Source organism: Eublepharis macularius, chromosome 5 (assembly GCF_028583425.1).
Source record: "Eublepharis macularius isolate TG4126 chromosome 5, MPM_Emac_v1.0, whole genome shotgun sequence".
Taxonomy (NCBI): domain Eukaryota; kingdom Metazoa; phylum Chordata; class Lepidosauria; order Squamata; family Eublepharidae; genus Eublepharis; species Eublepharis macularius.
The window spans coordinates 106,793,133-106,805,839 of NC_072794.1; the positions used below are offsets into that span (position 1 = coordinate 106,793,133).

At 41.4% G+C, this 12,707-nt stretch overlaps 1 protein-coding gene across 1 annotated transcript; it reads left to right on the forward strand.

The window, feature by feature from the left end:
- The first annotated feature begins 351 nt into the window (after positions 1 to 351).
- RHO (rhodopsin) lies at positions 352 to 11,902 on the forward strand. The gene is made up of 5 exons (XM_054980867.1): positions 352 to 712; positions 3,599 to 3,767; positions 8,295 to 8,460; positions 11,057 to 11,296; positions 11,771 to 11,902. Exons 1-5 carry the CDS (start codon positions 352 to 354, stop codon positions 11,900 to 11,902), a joined length of 1,068 nt encoding a protein of 355 aa, XP_054836842.1.
- Positions 11,903 to 12,707: the final 805 nt, after the last annotated feature.

Genomic DNA, 12,707 nt, shown 5'->3' on the forward strand with positions numbered 1-12,707 from the left:
GGCCAACTAGCTGCTTAGAGAGTGCTTAAAGCATCAGCTCCTCTCAATCCTGTTGCCCTTGTCATATAAAGTTAGCCTAGACCCTAATCCTTCCTTCTTTCCCACCTTCCCTCCTTCCTTTCCTTTTGCAGAACCCTATAAAAAACCCCTTTCGATTCTGGCTCCACCAGTCCCAGGACATAGATGAGGGCAGACGTACCAGCTCTGTGGTCCCTTTGGGGATTTGCTATTTTTTTTTAGAGTTCTTAAAGAAAATAATCAAGTTTGAGTGGAAACCTCTCAATTAAATTGGTTGAAAAACAACAACAATAATTATAACTTCTCAATAGCAACTAATTAAATAAGCCAATCATGAATGGAACAGAAGGTATAAATTTTTATGTGCCACTGTCCAATAAAACAGGGCTGGTTCGGAGTCCGTTTGAATATCCCCAGTATTACTTAGCTGAACCATGGAAGTTTAAAGTTTTGTCCTTCTACATGTTTTTCCTCATCGCTGCTGGGCTGCCTATCAATGGCCTCACCCTCTTTGTGACCTTCCAGCATAAGAAGCTGCGGCAGCCACTGAACTACATCTTGGTCAACCTGGCTGTAGCAAACCTCTTAATGGTCTGCTGTGGCTTCACTGCCACCTTCTACGCATCCTGGTATGCCTACTTTGTATTTGGTCCCATTGGCTGTACCATGGAGGGCTTTTTTGCAACAGTTGGAGGTAAGTGACATGAGGGGAACAGTGACTAGTGTTGCATGTCTAGCCTGGGAGGGGGAGGGACATTAATGTGATTAGGTTGGCTCAGGTTGCCCTGCACATGTTGGATTCTGCCATGTATCTTGCATAGGATTAAGCACATTGGCAAGGAGCTGGACCATGCACCGGACTGTCTGAAGTGCTTCAGAATTTGTCAGTTTTATATTATAAAATTCCCTAATGAAACATCAAAAATCAAGAAACTATAGAAGAAATGCTATTAAAATAGAAACACTTTCCATGGCATTTGGATTGAAGTATTTTATTATGAACTAAAAGTTTTTAAAAGCCTACTTATCATTTAGCTTTGAAGCAACAGTACCACCTCAACAAATATGTTCCCCTTTTCTGTACCCTGAAGAACCCGATGGCGCAGAGTGGTAAGCTGCAGTACTGCAGCCCAAGCTCTGCTCACAACCTGAGTTCGATCCTGGCGGAAGCTGGGTTCAGGTAGCCGGCTCAAGGTTGACTCAGCTTTCCATCCTTCCAAGGTCAGTAAAATGAGTACCCCGTTTCCTGAGGGTAAAGTGTAGATGACTGGGGAAGGCAATGGCAAACCACCCTGTAAAACGTCTGCCAAGAAAACGTCATGATGAGACGTCCCCCCATGAGTCAGTAATGCACCTTTTACCTTCTGTAAAATTATATAAAGCATTAAAGCATATATAAAGCCTTCTGTAAAATTATATAAAGCAAATTATATAAAGCATTAGGGGTTGGAGCCAAAGAACCATGAACAGAACTCCATTAGTGGAACATATCTTCCCAATCTTTTCCAATCTTCTGCAGCCCCCCACACAACCTCCAAAGCTGCATCTAAGGGACAGGGGTTCCTTGGAAACTGTGTGGGTTTCAGCATGGGTGTGGGGCAGGGGGACTGAAAGTCTTGTAGAAAATCTCTGAAAATCATGTTTTCTTTCTTTTACAAGCAGAAGTACATCTTCTGCATCCTCTGTGCAGGTTCAGGGACCTGAGATCACTTTAAATGTGACAAAAGTCTTATTAAGAAAGTAACACAGTGAAAACATGTATGGCTCTCTACAGATGGGTTGCATGGTAGTTCCCACATAGAGATATGGTTCATATAGAAATCCTTCCAGCTCTTAAGCAGGCTGTATCCTAAACCCGCAAAATGTGATGGGGCTGTTTTTATTTATTTGTAGCATCCTCAACAAACTACCAAACTCAATTTGTAACAAAGAAGACTGAGTTTCTGGGAATGATTAGAAAATGTACCTCCCTAGATCTTTCATGTTGAACTCTTGCTAGCAGAAGAAAGAAAATAGAGGTAATCCAAATTCAAACATCCTAAACCCAGATGAGATATTGCCACATGCTGACTATAGGCTGTAGCCCATAGACTTTCAGTGGTACAAAACTGAATTGTGCATCGTAAGAAGTCTGTTCTCCAGCAAGCCTCTTAGAGGTCATTTGAATTCCCCCCCCCTATACTGCAAGTTTCATAATATTATCATAAGCAGCATTATCTTATGAATCCTGTAAGCGCCATCACCAGCCTACCCTAGGGAAAGAATTCAAAGTAAACATCCTTCTTTTTGTTTTGAGGGCAAAACAGATTCTGGCTGGATACATGGAATTAAAGTCCATTCCTGGCGAAGCTATACAGACATCATACCAGGGCTAAACACAGTCTTGGGTTTTAATATGATTAGCAGCGTTAAATATTCCAGGGTGGGAAAATCAATGTGGTCTCTGCTATATGATTTGTGTGTGTGTATGAGTTTATATGCATAAAATGCATGAAATACACATTTGAGTCTGTGGCTGTAGGAGGAAAATGAAGAACTATTTAGCTGAAGGAAAATTTACCACTGATAAATTAAAATCTCACTTCTAACTAGGTTGTAAACCATGCCCGTGTTGTTATTCCTTCTGCTTGAGAAGGATCTCATATACTGCACACTTTTCAAATTTTGCCTCATACTCCAATAAATGAAAATGTCACTTCTTATTCTGCTGGACATATCTCTAAAAGGGGCTGCAGAAGGACACAGCTGGTGTGGTGTCCATACTGCAAAAGTATTCAGGCACATCTACACAGTGTTTGTTATAGGAACCGGAGCAAATAAAGAACCTTTTTTCAAGGCAAGATCAGTGCCTATTTCCTCCATTTATTCCATAAGCAACCCAAACCTAGCTATGCAAATCTAATTGGCTCACCTTGACTGCCTCCCCTGCCAAAAAAACTTGAGCAGGACAGAAATGTTGACTGTTAATCAGAAATGGGAAAAATGTATCAGAAGGAGGAAGAAACAATAACGAACAGAACTGAAACAAAGGACTTCTTATGCCCACATAGCCTCAGTAGGGCATGTTGTCAGACAGGAAAGAAAAAAAGGCAAAATAGACTTGAAAGCAGCAGCTGCCTTTGCAACACAAACCCCCTGTGTACTTATCACCGGATAATCACATGCTGGGGGCATTAACAGGCTTATGGCACAGCCTTAACTCAGATAATCCCCTGAGTTTTGATTACTTTGATAAACAGATTAACAGACTCAGATGTTCATGTACACAATCCAAGTCTGACAATGCCTATGACTCTATAGGCATTTTAGCTATGTAACAAATTAGCTGTCCGCAGCTTTTACATGGCTGTATATGTGCCTCAGCTGTTATTAGTGGTTTCTATGGTCTTGAGTCCATCATCTTGTTGACTGTGGATCCAGATGAACTCTTGGCAAAGGTTAATTGCAAGACCCCTGACTCCCCATCTGTACTGGGACCCACAAACCCTCCTTCCGTGCTAGCTTAAAAGTTCTTCAATGGCTGGCCAACTGATATCACATTGCTTTGTATTTGCCTCAAACTCCTTATTACTACTTGCAGGTCAAGTGGCACTCTGGTCGCTGGTGGTCCTGGCCATAGAGCGCTATATTGTGATCTGCAAACCATTGGGCAACTTCCGCTTCTCTGCCACTCATGCCATAATGGGCATTGTTTTTACTTGGTTTATGGCCTTAGCCTGTTCAGCTCCACCTCTGTTGGGATGGTCCAGGTAAGTGTGATTATCCTTTTATATTCTTTTCAAGCAATAGGGTAGACTATTGCATGATCTAAATGCTCTTAAATCATATGTGCTAGGAAATGGCTAGTTATGCAGTAATGATCACAGCAGTTATAAACCAGATCCTCATCTACTTTCATGGTATCAACACTATTAATTTTACATAGGTGGGTACCTGAGGACAGCAAATACCAAAATGAGAACTGAGCTCTGATGTTTATCACTTCATAAGCAGTACATTGGACTGCATAGTCCGGGATCTTTGCAGATGCTAATCACACAGCTAAGACCCCCACATTAATTTAGGAACTTGTTGGTATGAATTCTCAGTCAGTTGATCCCTCCAACAGCCATGTCGCCTAATTGTCTCAGACCTAGAGGATAATGGAGGCACCTAGAATTTCAACTGAAGACATTCTTCTCAATGCAGTGCTTTAATCTGTAATGTTCGTCCAATGCACAAATGCATTGAAATTGTAGATTGAATGGCTTGGTGGTTACATGAATGCATCGCAATTCAACCTCACTTTCCCTGCAATACTACCAAAATGGTATAAGTATAGCAGATGTAGGTTGGGCTATGAACAAATTGCAGAGCTTTTCTGTTTGCCAAGTATGGCCAAGTACTCAGTCAAGCCTGCCCTGTGGAAAAAGGAGATCTTGCATGCTATTCATTCTATGCTTCCCATGTGGGTCAGGAACAGTCCTCAAACTGCTTGCTTTGAGATTCTGCTTGGAAACATAGCATCAGATGACTAGACACTACAACTATGCCAACACTTTATTAAGAGTACTTCAGTAATGTCTTACACTGGATTTGCTGCTATTTCCAGTTTGTACTCCCTATATAACTTTGCAGATGCATTACATTGTAATTTTGTATACTGTGCCCTAATGGGCTTGTGAACTTTTGAACTGGTCCCTGTAGCTGTCCTTTTAATTACAATGTGATCTGCAAGCAATTATCAGGTGATATTATTTAACGTTGTCCCATGAAAAGCTTCAACTGCTCATCCCCACTGTTTAAACTCGATGATAAGGAAAATTACATTTTTCTCCGGGCCAGCTGGCAAGCTGATGATCTACCATTCCTTTGAACTAACCCTCCCAGCCAAGTTCCGAGGCTGATGAACCACAGTCCTGTGCTCTAGAATTCCAGGCTACAGCATTGTCCCCCTAAACTAAATTCTCTCTATTATTTCAGTCTACTCTTGCATCCATTCACTAGAATCACAGATATGGCTGTTTCTAAGCAACATAAGGGTTGTAGGGAAATGAAGGAAAGGACTAACTATGGCCTTGGGTTGTCCTGAAGCTCCTGTTAGTCTAAAAAAACCCAAGCCACTAAGCAAAGAAGGAGAAGAAAAGGAATAGATTCTCTGTACTTAGCTGTGAGCTTAGTAGAAGAGCTGGCTGCTTGTAAAACAATTGTCTAAAGCTGTTTTCCACCTGCTGTGCTTCACTTAACAGCTGCTTTCTCCTCTAGAGAGCCTGAGGCATACTTGTGCATGAATGGGTGTGTGTGTGCGCACTGAGGACAGACTCACACACATGCCCTTGCTCGTGCACGCACACACACAGCATCTATTTCTGCTCCAGCAGCCATTAGCTTTAGCAAAAGTGCAAGTCTCATTTTGTCAGCCTTTCATCACTCCGTAATCCATATACATTTGAGTAATTCTCAAAGCCTGTAGGTTCTTCGGGTTGGCAAGCCAAAATAAACCCTTTGGGATGAGTAGCTGATTTCCATTTACTTCTGATTAGCTATACTGGGAAGGAGCAGGGTGGTGATCTGAATTGGAGCAAAGTGCTGTGAAGTTTGCATTGCTTCTCTTTCTTGTTTACTATTTAATGGAAAAATTAGGGTGTTTTCTGCCATGTCTATTCAGTGCAACCATTCTCAGCTTTCCACAGAGAAAGAGTTCTCACTGCATCCCATCTATCTGGCCAAATCAAAGATTTGAGCCAGCAAAGAAGTTAGCCAATATGAGGACTGGGCCAGGTAGAGCTTTCCCCCTAAACGCAACAACTTCCAAGTCAAAGAGATGCTTTAAGTGCACTCAAGGGCTTGGATGGGCACAGTGGGATTTTTGACTTGTTTCCTTTGAGCCCTGTGCCATTTCACAAACTGTTTTTCAATGTCACCTCATTTTCAAAAGATGCTTGACATATGACATTGGGGGCTGCTGTTCAAAAAACACAAGTCCAAAGTTTCCTTGGCTGAGTGCCACTAGCACTGTTATTCTTTTGATCTCAGCTTTTTTTTTTAAATGTGACTGTTCCAGGATCAAAAAACCAACCCCAGCAGAGGTGACTGTTCCAGGACATTCAAATTCAGGGCTAATATTTGAAAACAAAGTTAATAGTCACATTTGAACCTCTCATTGCAGTCCTTGCCCATATAGGCATAGTTGGGGAGAAAGTAGGTCAGAAGGCACACCATCACTTTCATAGCAGAAATCAACCTTGCTGCAAAGCTGATGAACAAACACTGGAAACCCTCATTTTGTGTGTAGTTGTTAAGAGCGCGGGACTCTAACCTGGAGAACTGGGTTTAATTCCCTACTCCTCCACTTGAAGCCAGCTGGGTTACCTTGGGGCAGTCACAGCTCTCTGGACTAGGAGCTCTCTCAGCCCGACCCACCTCACAGGGTGTTTTGTTGTGGGGATAATAATGACATACTTTATAAACCACTCTGAGTGGACATTAAGTTGTCCTGAAGGGTGGTATATAAATTAAATGCTATCATCATCATCATCATCATCAGCAGCAGCAGCAGCATCAAATCTTCTCTGGGATTGACCAATTGATTTCAGTCGTCCACTGACATTACACCGCTGCAGGCCCGAACTCCCGAGCTCAAGTGACCCACCAGCCTCAGCCTCCCATGCTCAGGATGGGATTACAGGCCCTTGCCACCGTGCCCAGAAACATCCCATTATTCTGTTCACCAGAGAGGACCAGATCTTGTCTGAAGATCTCTTTTAACCCCTTTCAAATTCAGAGGCCTAAGCTATGTGTAACTAGGAATTATGGCTTCTGCCAACCTGTATCTCTTCCCTTGTCTAGTAATGTGAATGAAAGAAGACACAAGATATGGCACCGCTGCAGTTGGTGTGTCTCCTCATCTCTGCTCCATTGACTGCTGTCTGAAGAAGTGTGTGAGGGTGGGGGCACAAAATGCCAGAAAACTTGGTTGCTAGTTCTTAGTTTTGGCAGGGGGCATGCAACATAGGTATAAATTCCTAGGAAACTGGCATTTGGGCTCAAGAATTGTACTTCTTCCTCTATCACCTTTAGCAAGAGCAAATATTCCTTAGTTTACAGTCACCCTGAGAGATCCAAATAATACCTGTTACCTTCCTCATCCTGCTTGCCAGAAAATGAGTAGGTGTTCTGACAACCACATACTTAGCCATGTAGAGCTGAGAATAAATCACTAGTTCCCTGTGGGAACTACATATCCAAGCACAAACAGTGAATATGCTCAACTTATTTGCTGCCTCTTCCTAAATGAACTGACATGTTGGCATGGTATTCTACTGATGTAATTGCAACTGAGATGCATCAGGTGTCCCCAGAGAATAAAAGTCAGTGGCTTCTAGCCATGATATTATTGCCCAACTGTGACAGTTTTTGCTAGAGATTGTCTCTTCAGGGTCCTCATGCTCTGGACATTACTTTGTTGACTGTTGACTTTAGAATGAGCAAGAAGTTGAATTATTTCCAATGAAACATTTCTTTTGTCAAAACAACCCCTTACAAGAAATGGCTGGCCTAGGATGGAGACTCAAACTAAAAGTTCTTCAACAAAGGCCTAAGGTATCTTATTGGTTAGCATAGCCCAGAGCTACTCCAGGTTTGGATGGAATTTTTAGACAGTGTTGTGTGCGCTAACAGTGAGTATTGTTTATATTAAAGACAGAATAGGTGAGGAATAATTGTGGCTACTGCAATGGATTCAGGTGCACTAACTAAACTGTGTTTGTGTGAGAAGAAGTGGGAATGACAGAAAATCGATGAAGTGGAACCTCCTCACACAAAGGCTCTCTGGAATGGTCATGACTTCAGCTAATGCTGTCAGCTAAACATGTGTGGGGACATTCATATCACTTTTCCTGAGAAATGTTGCTAGTCCTAGAGATAACTTTTTGCTTTCCTCAGAACTTATATGTTTTATCTCAGTGTGAACCTCCAAATTCACTTTAAAATCTTGCTTTTGGTCAAATTTGATGGAAGTCAGAGGTTGTGTGGATTCCCTTTGAGCAATTGGGTTTATTCCTCCCTCCCTTTTGCTTGACATACCTTGGATCATCCAAATAAGAACCTCCAACTTCAGCTCAAAATTTGTGTGAAATCTGGTGGCAACTTTACTGCCAGTCATTAATTTCATCACATACTGGGCTCTGGTTTCTGAGCCAGTGATTCTTGTCTTGATCCAAAAGACTTTAAAAAATATATATAGCATTTAAAAAAAATCCTAATTGTCTCCTTTTGCTTGCTTTCTTGGTTGGCAGATATATACCAGAGGGGATGCAGTGCTCCTGTGGTCCAGACTATTACACACTCAATCCTGATTTCCACAATGAATCCTATGTCATCTATATGTTTGTCATCCACTTTACCATCCCCATGATAGTCATCTTCTTTTCCTATGGACGGCTTGTATGCAAAGTCCGAGAGGTAGGGTATCTGCCTTTCTTCCAGATGCGAGAAAGAAGTCGAGAGCAATATAAAGCTTATTTTACATATTTCTCTTGAATCATCAATGTTTAAGGGTTGCCACAAAGTTATCTTGTTGATAACCTTAAGTGTTTTCTTTTGGTACTCTAAATTTTATCTATTATAAATTTTATATTTATAAGGGAGACAAAACAGGGAGGGGCTTGGAAAGGGCAGGAGCAATGTGTGTCTTTGAAAACTGCATATCAATAAGTGTCTCTGAAATGGGATGCAATTTAGAAATGGAATCCACTGAGACTTCCAGTTTCCATTTTTCAGCTTCTCAATTCCAAATGTTTAGGATTGCCAATCTCTTGGAGGGAGCAGGGGATCCCTTCCCCACCGCTTCTCATTTTCTATAACCAAAATATGACTGATAGGTCAATGGCATGATGTCACTTCCAGGGAAAACCCAGAAGGGATATCAATACTCTCTAGGAATTGCTGTAATTTCTAGAGAAGCATGATGTCTCTTCTGGTTTCCCCTAGAAGTGACATTGTGCCATTATCAACAACCACACACCATGTCCCCACCCCTTGGTCTCCTGCTGATTGCCAGGCACATTCTGGTAACCCTCCAAATATTCTAGACAACTAGTTCCATGTCACCCTCTTAATGAGCTACTGAATGCATGAAATCAGTTCTTGCTATTGCTGCCAGTTCTTTTCACCAGTGGAATTTAATTGTCAGCTGTGATGGGCAGGGAAGGAAAGAGATCAGTCCAAAGCTTTGCTTTCTCATGCAGGGCTTAGAATCCAGCAGCTGTCCTATGACACGATGCCTCATTTTGAAACTTCAGCAACAACTAGAAGCTCCTTTTAGAATCTGTAATAGCTCATTTTAGTCTTTTGCTTGTCTTGGAATTATTTACAAAGAGGTTCCCCCTGTAACAAAGCACAAACCCAAAGGGTGGACAACCCACAACCGAAGAAATAGGGGTATCAAAGACCCCAGTGAGTAACACTGAAAATAATTCAAGTATGAATTTGTAAGTGCAAACATACACATGTTTAAAGTGACTGAGTGTTTATACAAATATTTTAAAAATTCATACAAAATTCAATAAACATTCCAACATGAACAATATAAACCATATTACAATAAATGATACACACGTTATAAGTTCATGAGCAGTATCTAGTGGATATTGGCTGTGCATAAATAATAAACACATACATAATCTTGAAGATAACAATCTCTTTTTCTCCTTTAGGTGTGTTGAAAGGAAATGATCCAGAAAAAAAATCCGTAAACAAGGTAAGTCTCTAATGATAACCATGTTATCTTTTCTTTTACAGGTAGGACCATGAACATTGGGGGCACAGAAGATGCCACAACCCCCAAGCCCAACAAGGGGCCAGCTATTTAGACCTCATGTTTCATAAATAAACTTCATCATCATATACCTTTATTGGCACAACAACAATCACAAGATTGATAAATAAACTTCTTCAGGGGCAATGAACTGGGTCCACTCAGACTTTCTCACATTCCAGAAACCAATCTTGTGCAAATCCCAAAGACGGCTGGCCCCTTGTTGGGCTTGGGAGTTGCGGCATCTTCTGTGCCCCTGATGTTCATGGTCCTACCTGTAAAAGAGAAGATAACAGGATTATAGACTGCATGGGTATATTAGAGATTTACCTTGTTTACGGATGTTTTTTCTGGATCATTTCCTTTCAATGCACCTAAAGGAGAAGAAGAGATTACGTTATCTTCAAGATTGCGTATGTGTTTAGAGATTTATTATTTATGTATGGCCGATATCCATTAGATACTGCTCATGAACTTGTAATGTATGTATCATTGATTGTAATATGGTTTACATTGTTCATGTTGGAATGTTCACTGAATTTTGTATGCATTTTTAAAATATTTGTATAAGCACTCAGTCACTTTAAACATTTGTTTGTTTGCACTTATAAATTAATACTTGAATTATTTTCATTATTATTCATTGGAGTCTTTGATACCCCTATTCCTCTGGTTGTGGGTTGCCCACCCTTTGGGTTTGTGTCTTGGAATTATAGCATGTGCCCTCAAGTGTCACTTGCTATATTTTCCAGTTAAGCAATGGTTTAGAGAGACAGATTGTGAATTCCTTGAGAGGCATCCCTTCATCTTGTGTATGTGGATTGGTGAATTCTCTTGCGTCTGAGTCTTTTAAATGTGTCAGAAGCCAGAAGGAATCCTTTGCTAGAGGCCCATGGCGGCTCTGTCCTATGGAAATAAACACATATGAAGTTGCCTGACACTGAATCAGATTTTTGTCTGTCAGGTTCATTGATGTCTACTCTGACTGGCCAGCATCTTAGACAGAAGTCTTTCACATTTCCTACTAATTCTTTTAGGCCCCAATCTAATGTAAGTGTTGGGAGAGACCAACCTACACTTGCCAGTTCTCTTGACTGCTGAAGGACTGCAATTTTCATTCAGTAGTCAAGTCAAGCTATGGAGACAGCAGTGAAGATTGGTTCAGAGGGTAATGTCTGAATCATCATAACTGCTTAGCAAGAGAGCAGTCCCTTGATTCATTTCCTTTTTCTGTGTCCCCAGGCAGCTGCTCAGCAACAAGAGTCAGCAACCACACAGAAAGCAGAGAAAGAAGTTACCCGCATGGTGATCCTGATGGTGATGGGATTTCTCCTTGCTTGGACCCCTTATGCTTCTGTAGCATTCTGGATCTTCACCAACAAAGGGGCAGATTTTTCAGTTGCATTCATGACAATACCTTCCTTCTTCTCTAAGAGTTCATGTATCTACAACCCCATCATTTATGTCCTCTTAAACAAACAGGTAAGATTTTCCCCATTTGGCTACTAGTATTTCCCCTAAGTTCCACTGCAAACACCACTGGATTTGCATTTTGCATATTCTTCCTGCTATTTTTTTCTTTAAGTACCAACAACTTTAGAAAGTACATCACTCCTATTTTGCAGTTGTCTGTTACCATAGTTTTCAATCTGGATACAGCTTTGCTGATAAAGCTCAGAGCTCGTCAAAAGCAATCTTGCTAATCAAGTACAAAGACCAAGTGGATGGGAGAGTCTTTCCTGTTAAGGGCTACTTGGTGTGGCCTAACGGTGTTCAGGTGTTTCTCAGACATTGTAACGTCTCTTTGTGATATTGGTTAATAAGTTTGTTGCTTACACCCCAGTGAGGCAAGATGAGATCTTTTGCTTTGTTCCAGAAAGTATGCTTTGGAACTGAGCTTCCTTGATAATAGAGTTCACTTAAATAGTTCTAGGGCATCTCTCTCTTTTTTTCCAGTTCCGTAACTGCATGGTCACTACAATCTGCTGTGGCAAGAACCCCTTTGGTGATGAGGATGTCTCTTCAACTGTATCACAGAGCAAGACCGAGGTATCTTCTGTCTCCTCCAGTCAGGTGACACCTGCCTAGGCTATGGACAGTTTGACCTTTGGGGATTCATCACACTCTGGGACCAGGAAACAGAAATATGCTCACCCATCTGACCTCTGGTCCACAATATCGTCTCATGCAACTGTTCCCTAATGTACAAATGTTGTTCGCCACACAAGTAGAGGAGTGCACAGTATAGCATGACCCAGATACCTAGTTGTACTATACTATATATAATCTCCATGTGAAATAGTTGTGTGCATTCTGTACCATTTATGCAAGCATTTTGGGGGGGTCAAATACCTGTGCATGCTTCCAGTGCATTTGCCGAAATGCACATGATCCCTAACAAAGTATATATGAGATGTTTGTACACCAATTACAGCAGCATTTGTACAAGGGCCCTGCCAACTCACACTCCTCCTTGGACACTCTGCTTTGTCAGAACAAACCCACTTGTACTTACAATGGAAAGGGAAAAAATGTTCTCTAGATTGCTGGATGCTGATGACTGTTGGTGGTATTGAATGGCTTGTCAAGTTGAGGCTCACTGAGGACAAACCCTATGAAACAATGAGGATGACAGAGTAAGAACTGTCTATAGTGGTAAAGCATGGACAAAACTCTGAAGCTGCATGCAACTCTGCTCTTGAGTTCATAGGACCAATTCAGATCCTTTGATGTTTTCTTGGCAATCATCTCAATTGGGAACAAAGGCACGGCCAAAGCCAAAGACATAAGCATGGTATTAATAGTACATGATGGTACCCTTGCACTTTCAAGTCCACTGCTGATCATGGCTGGGCTCATCCATGATATTGGGTCAGGGGTTACTTTTGCTGCT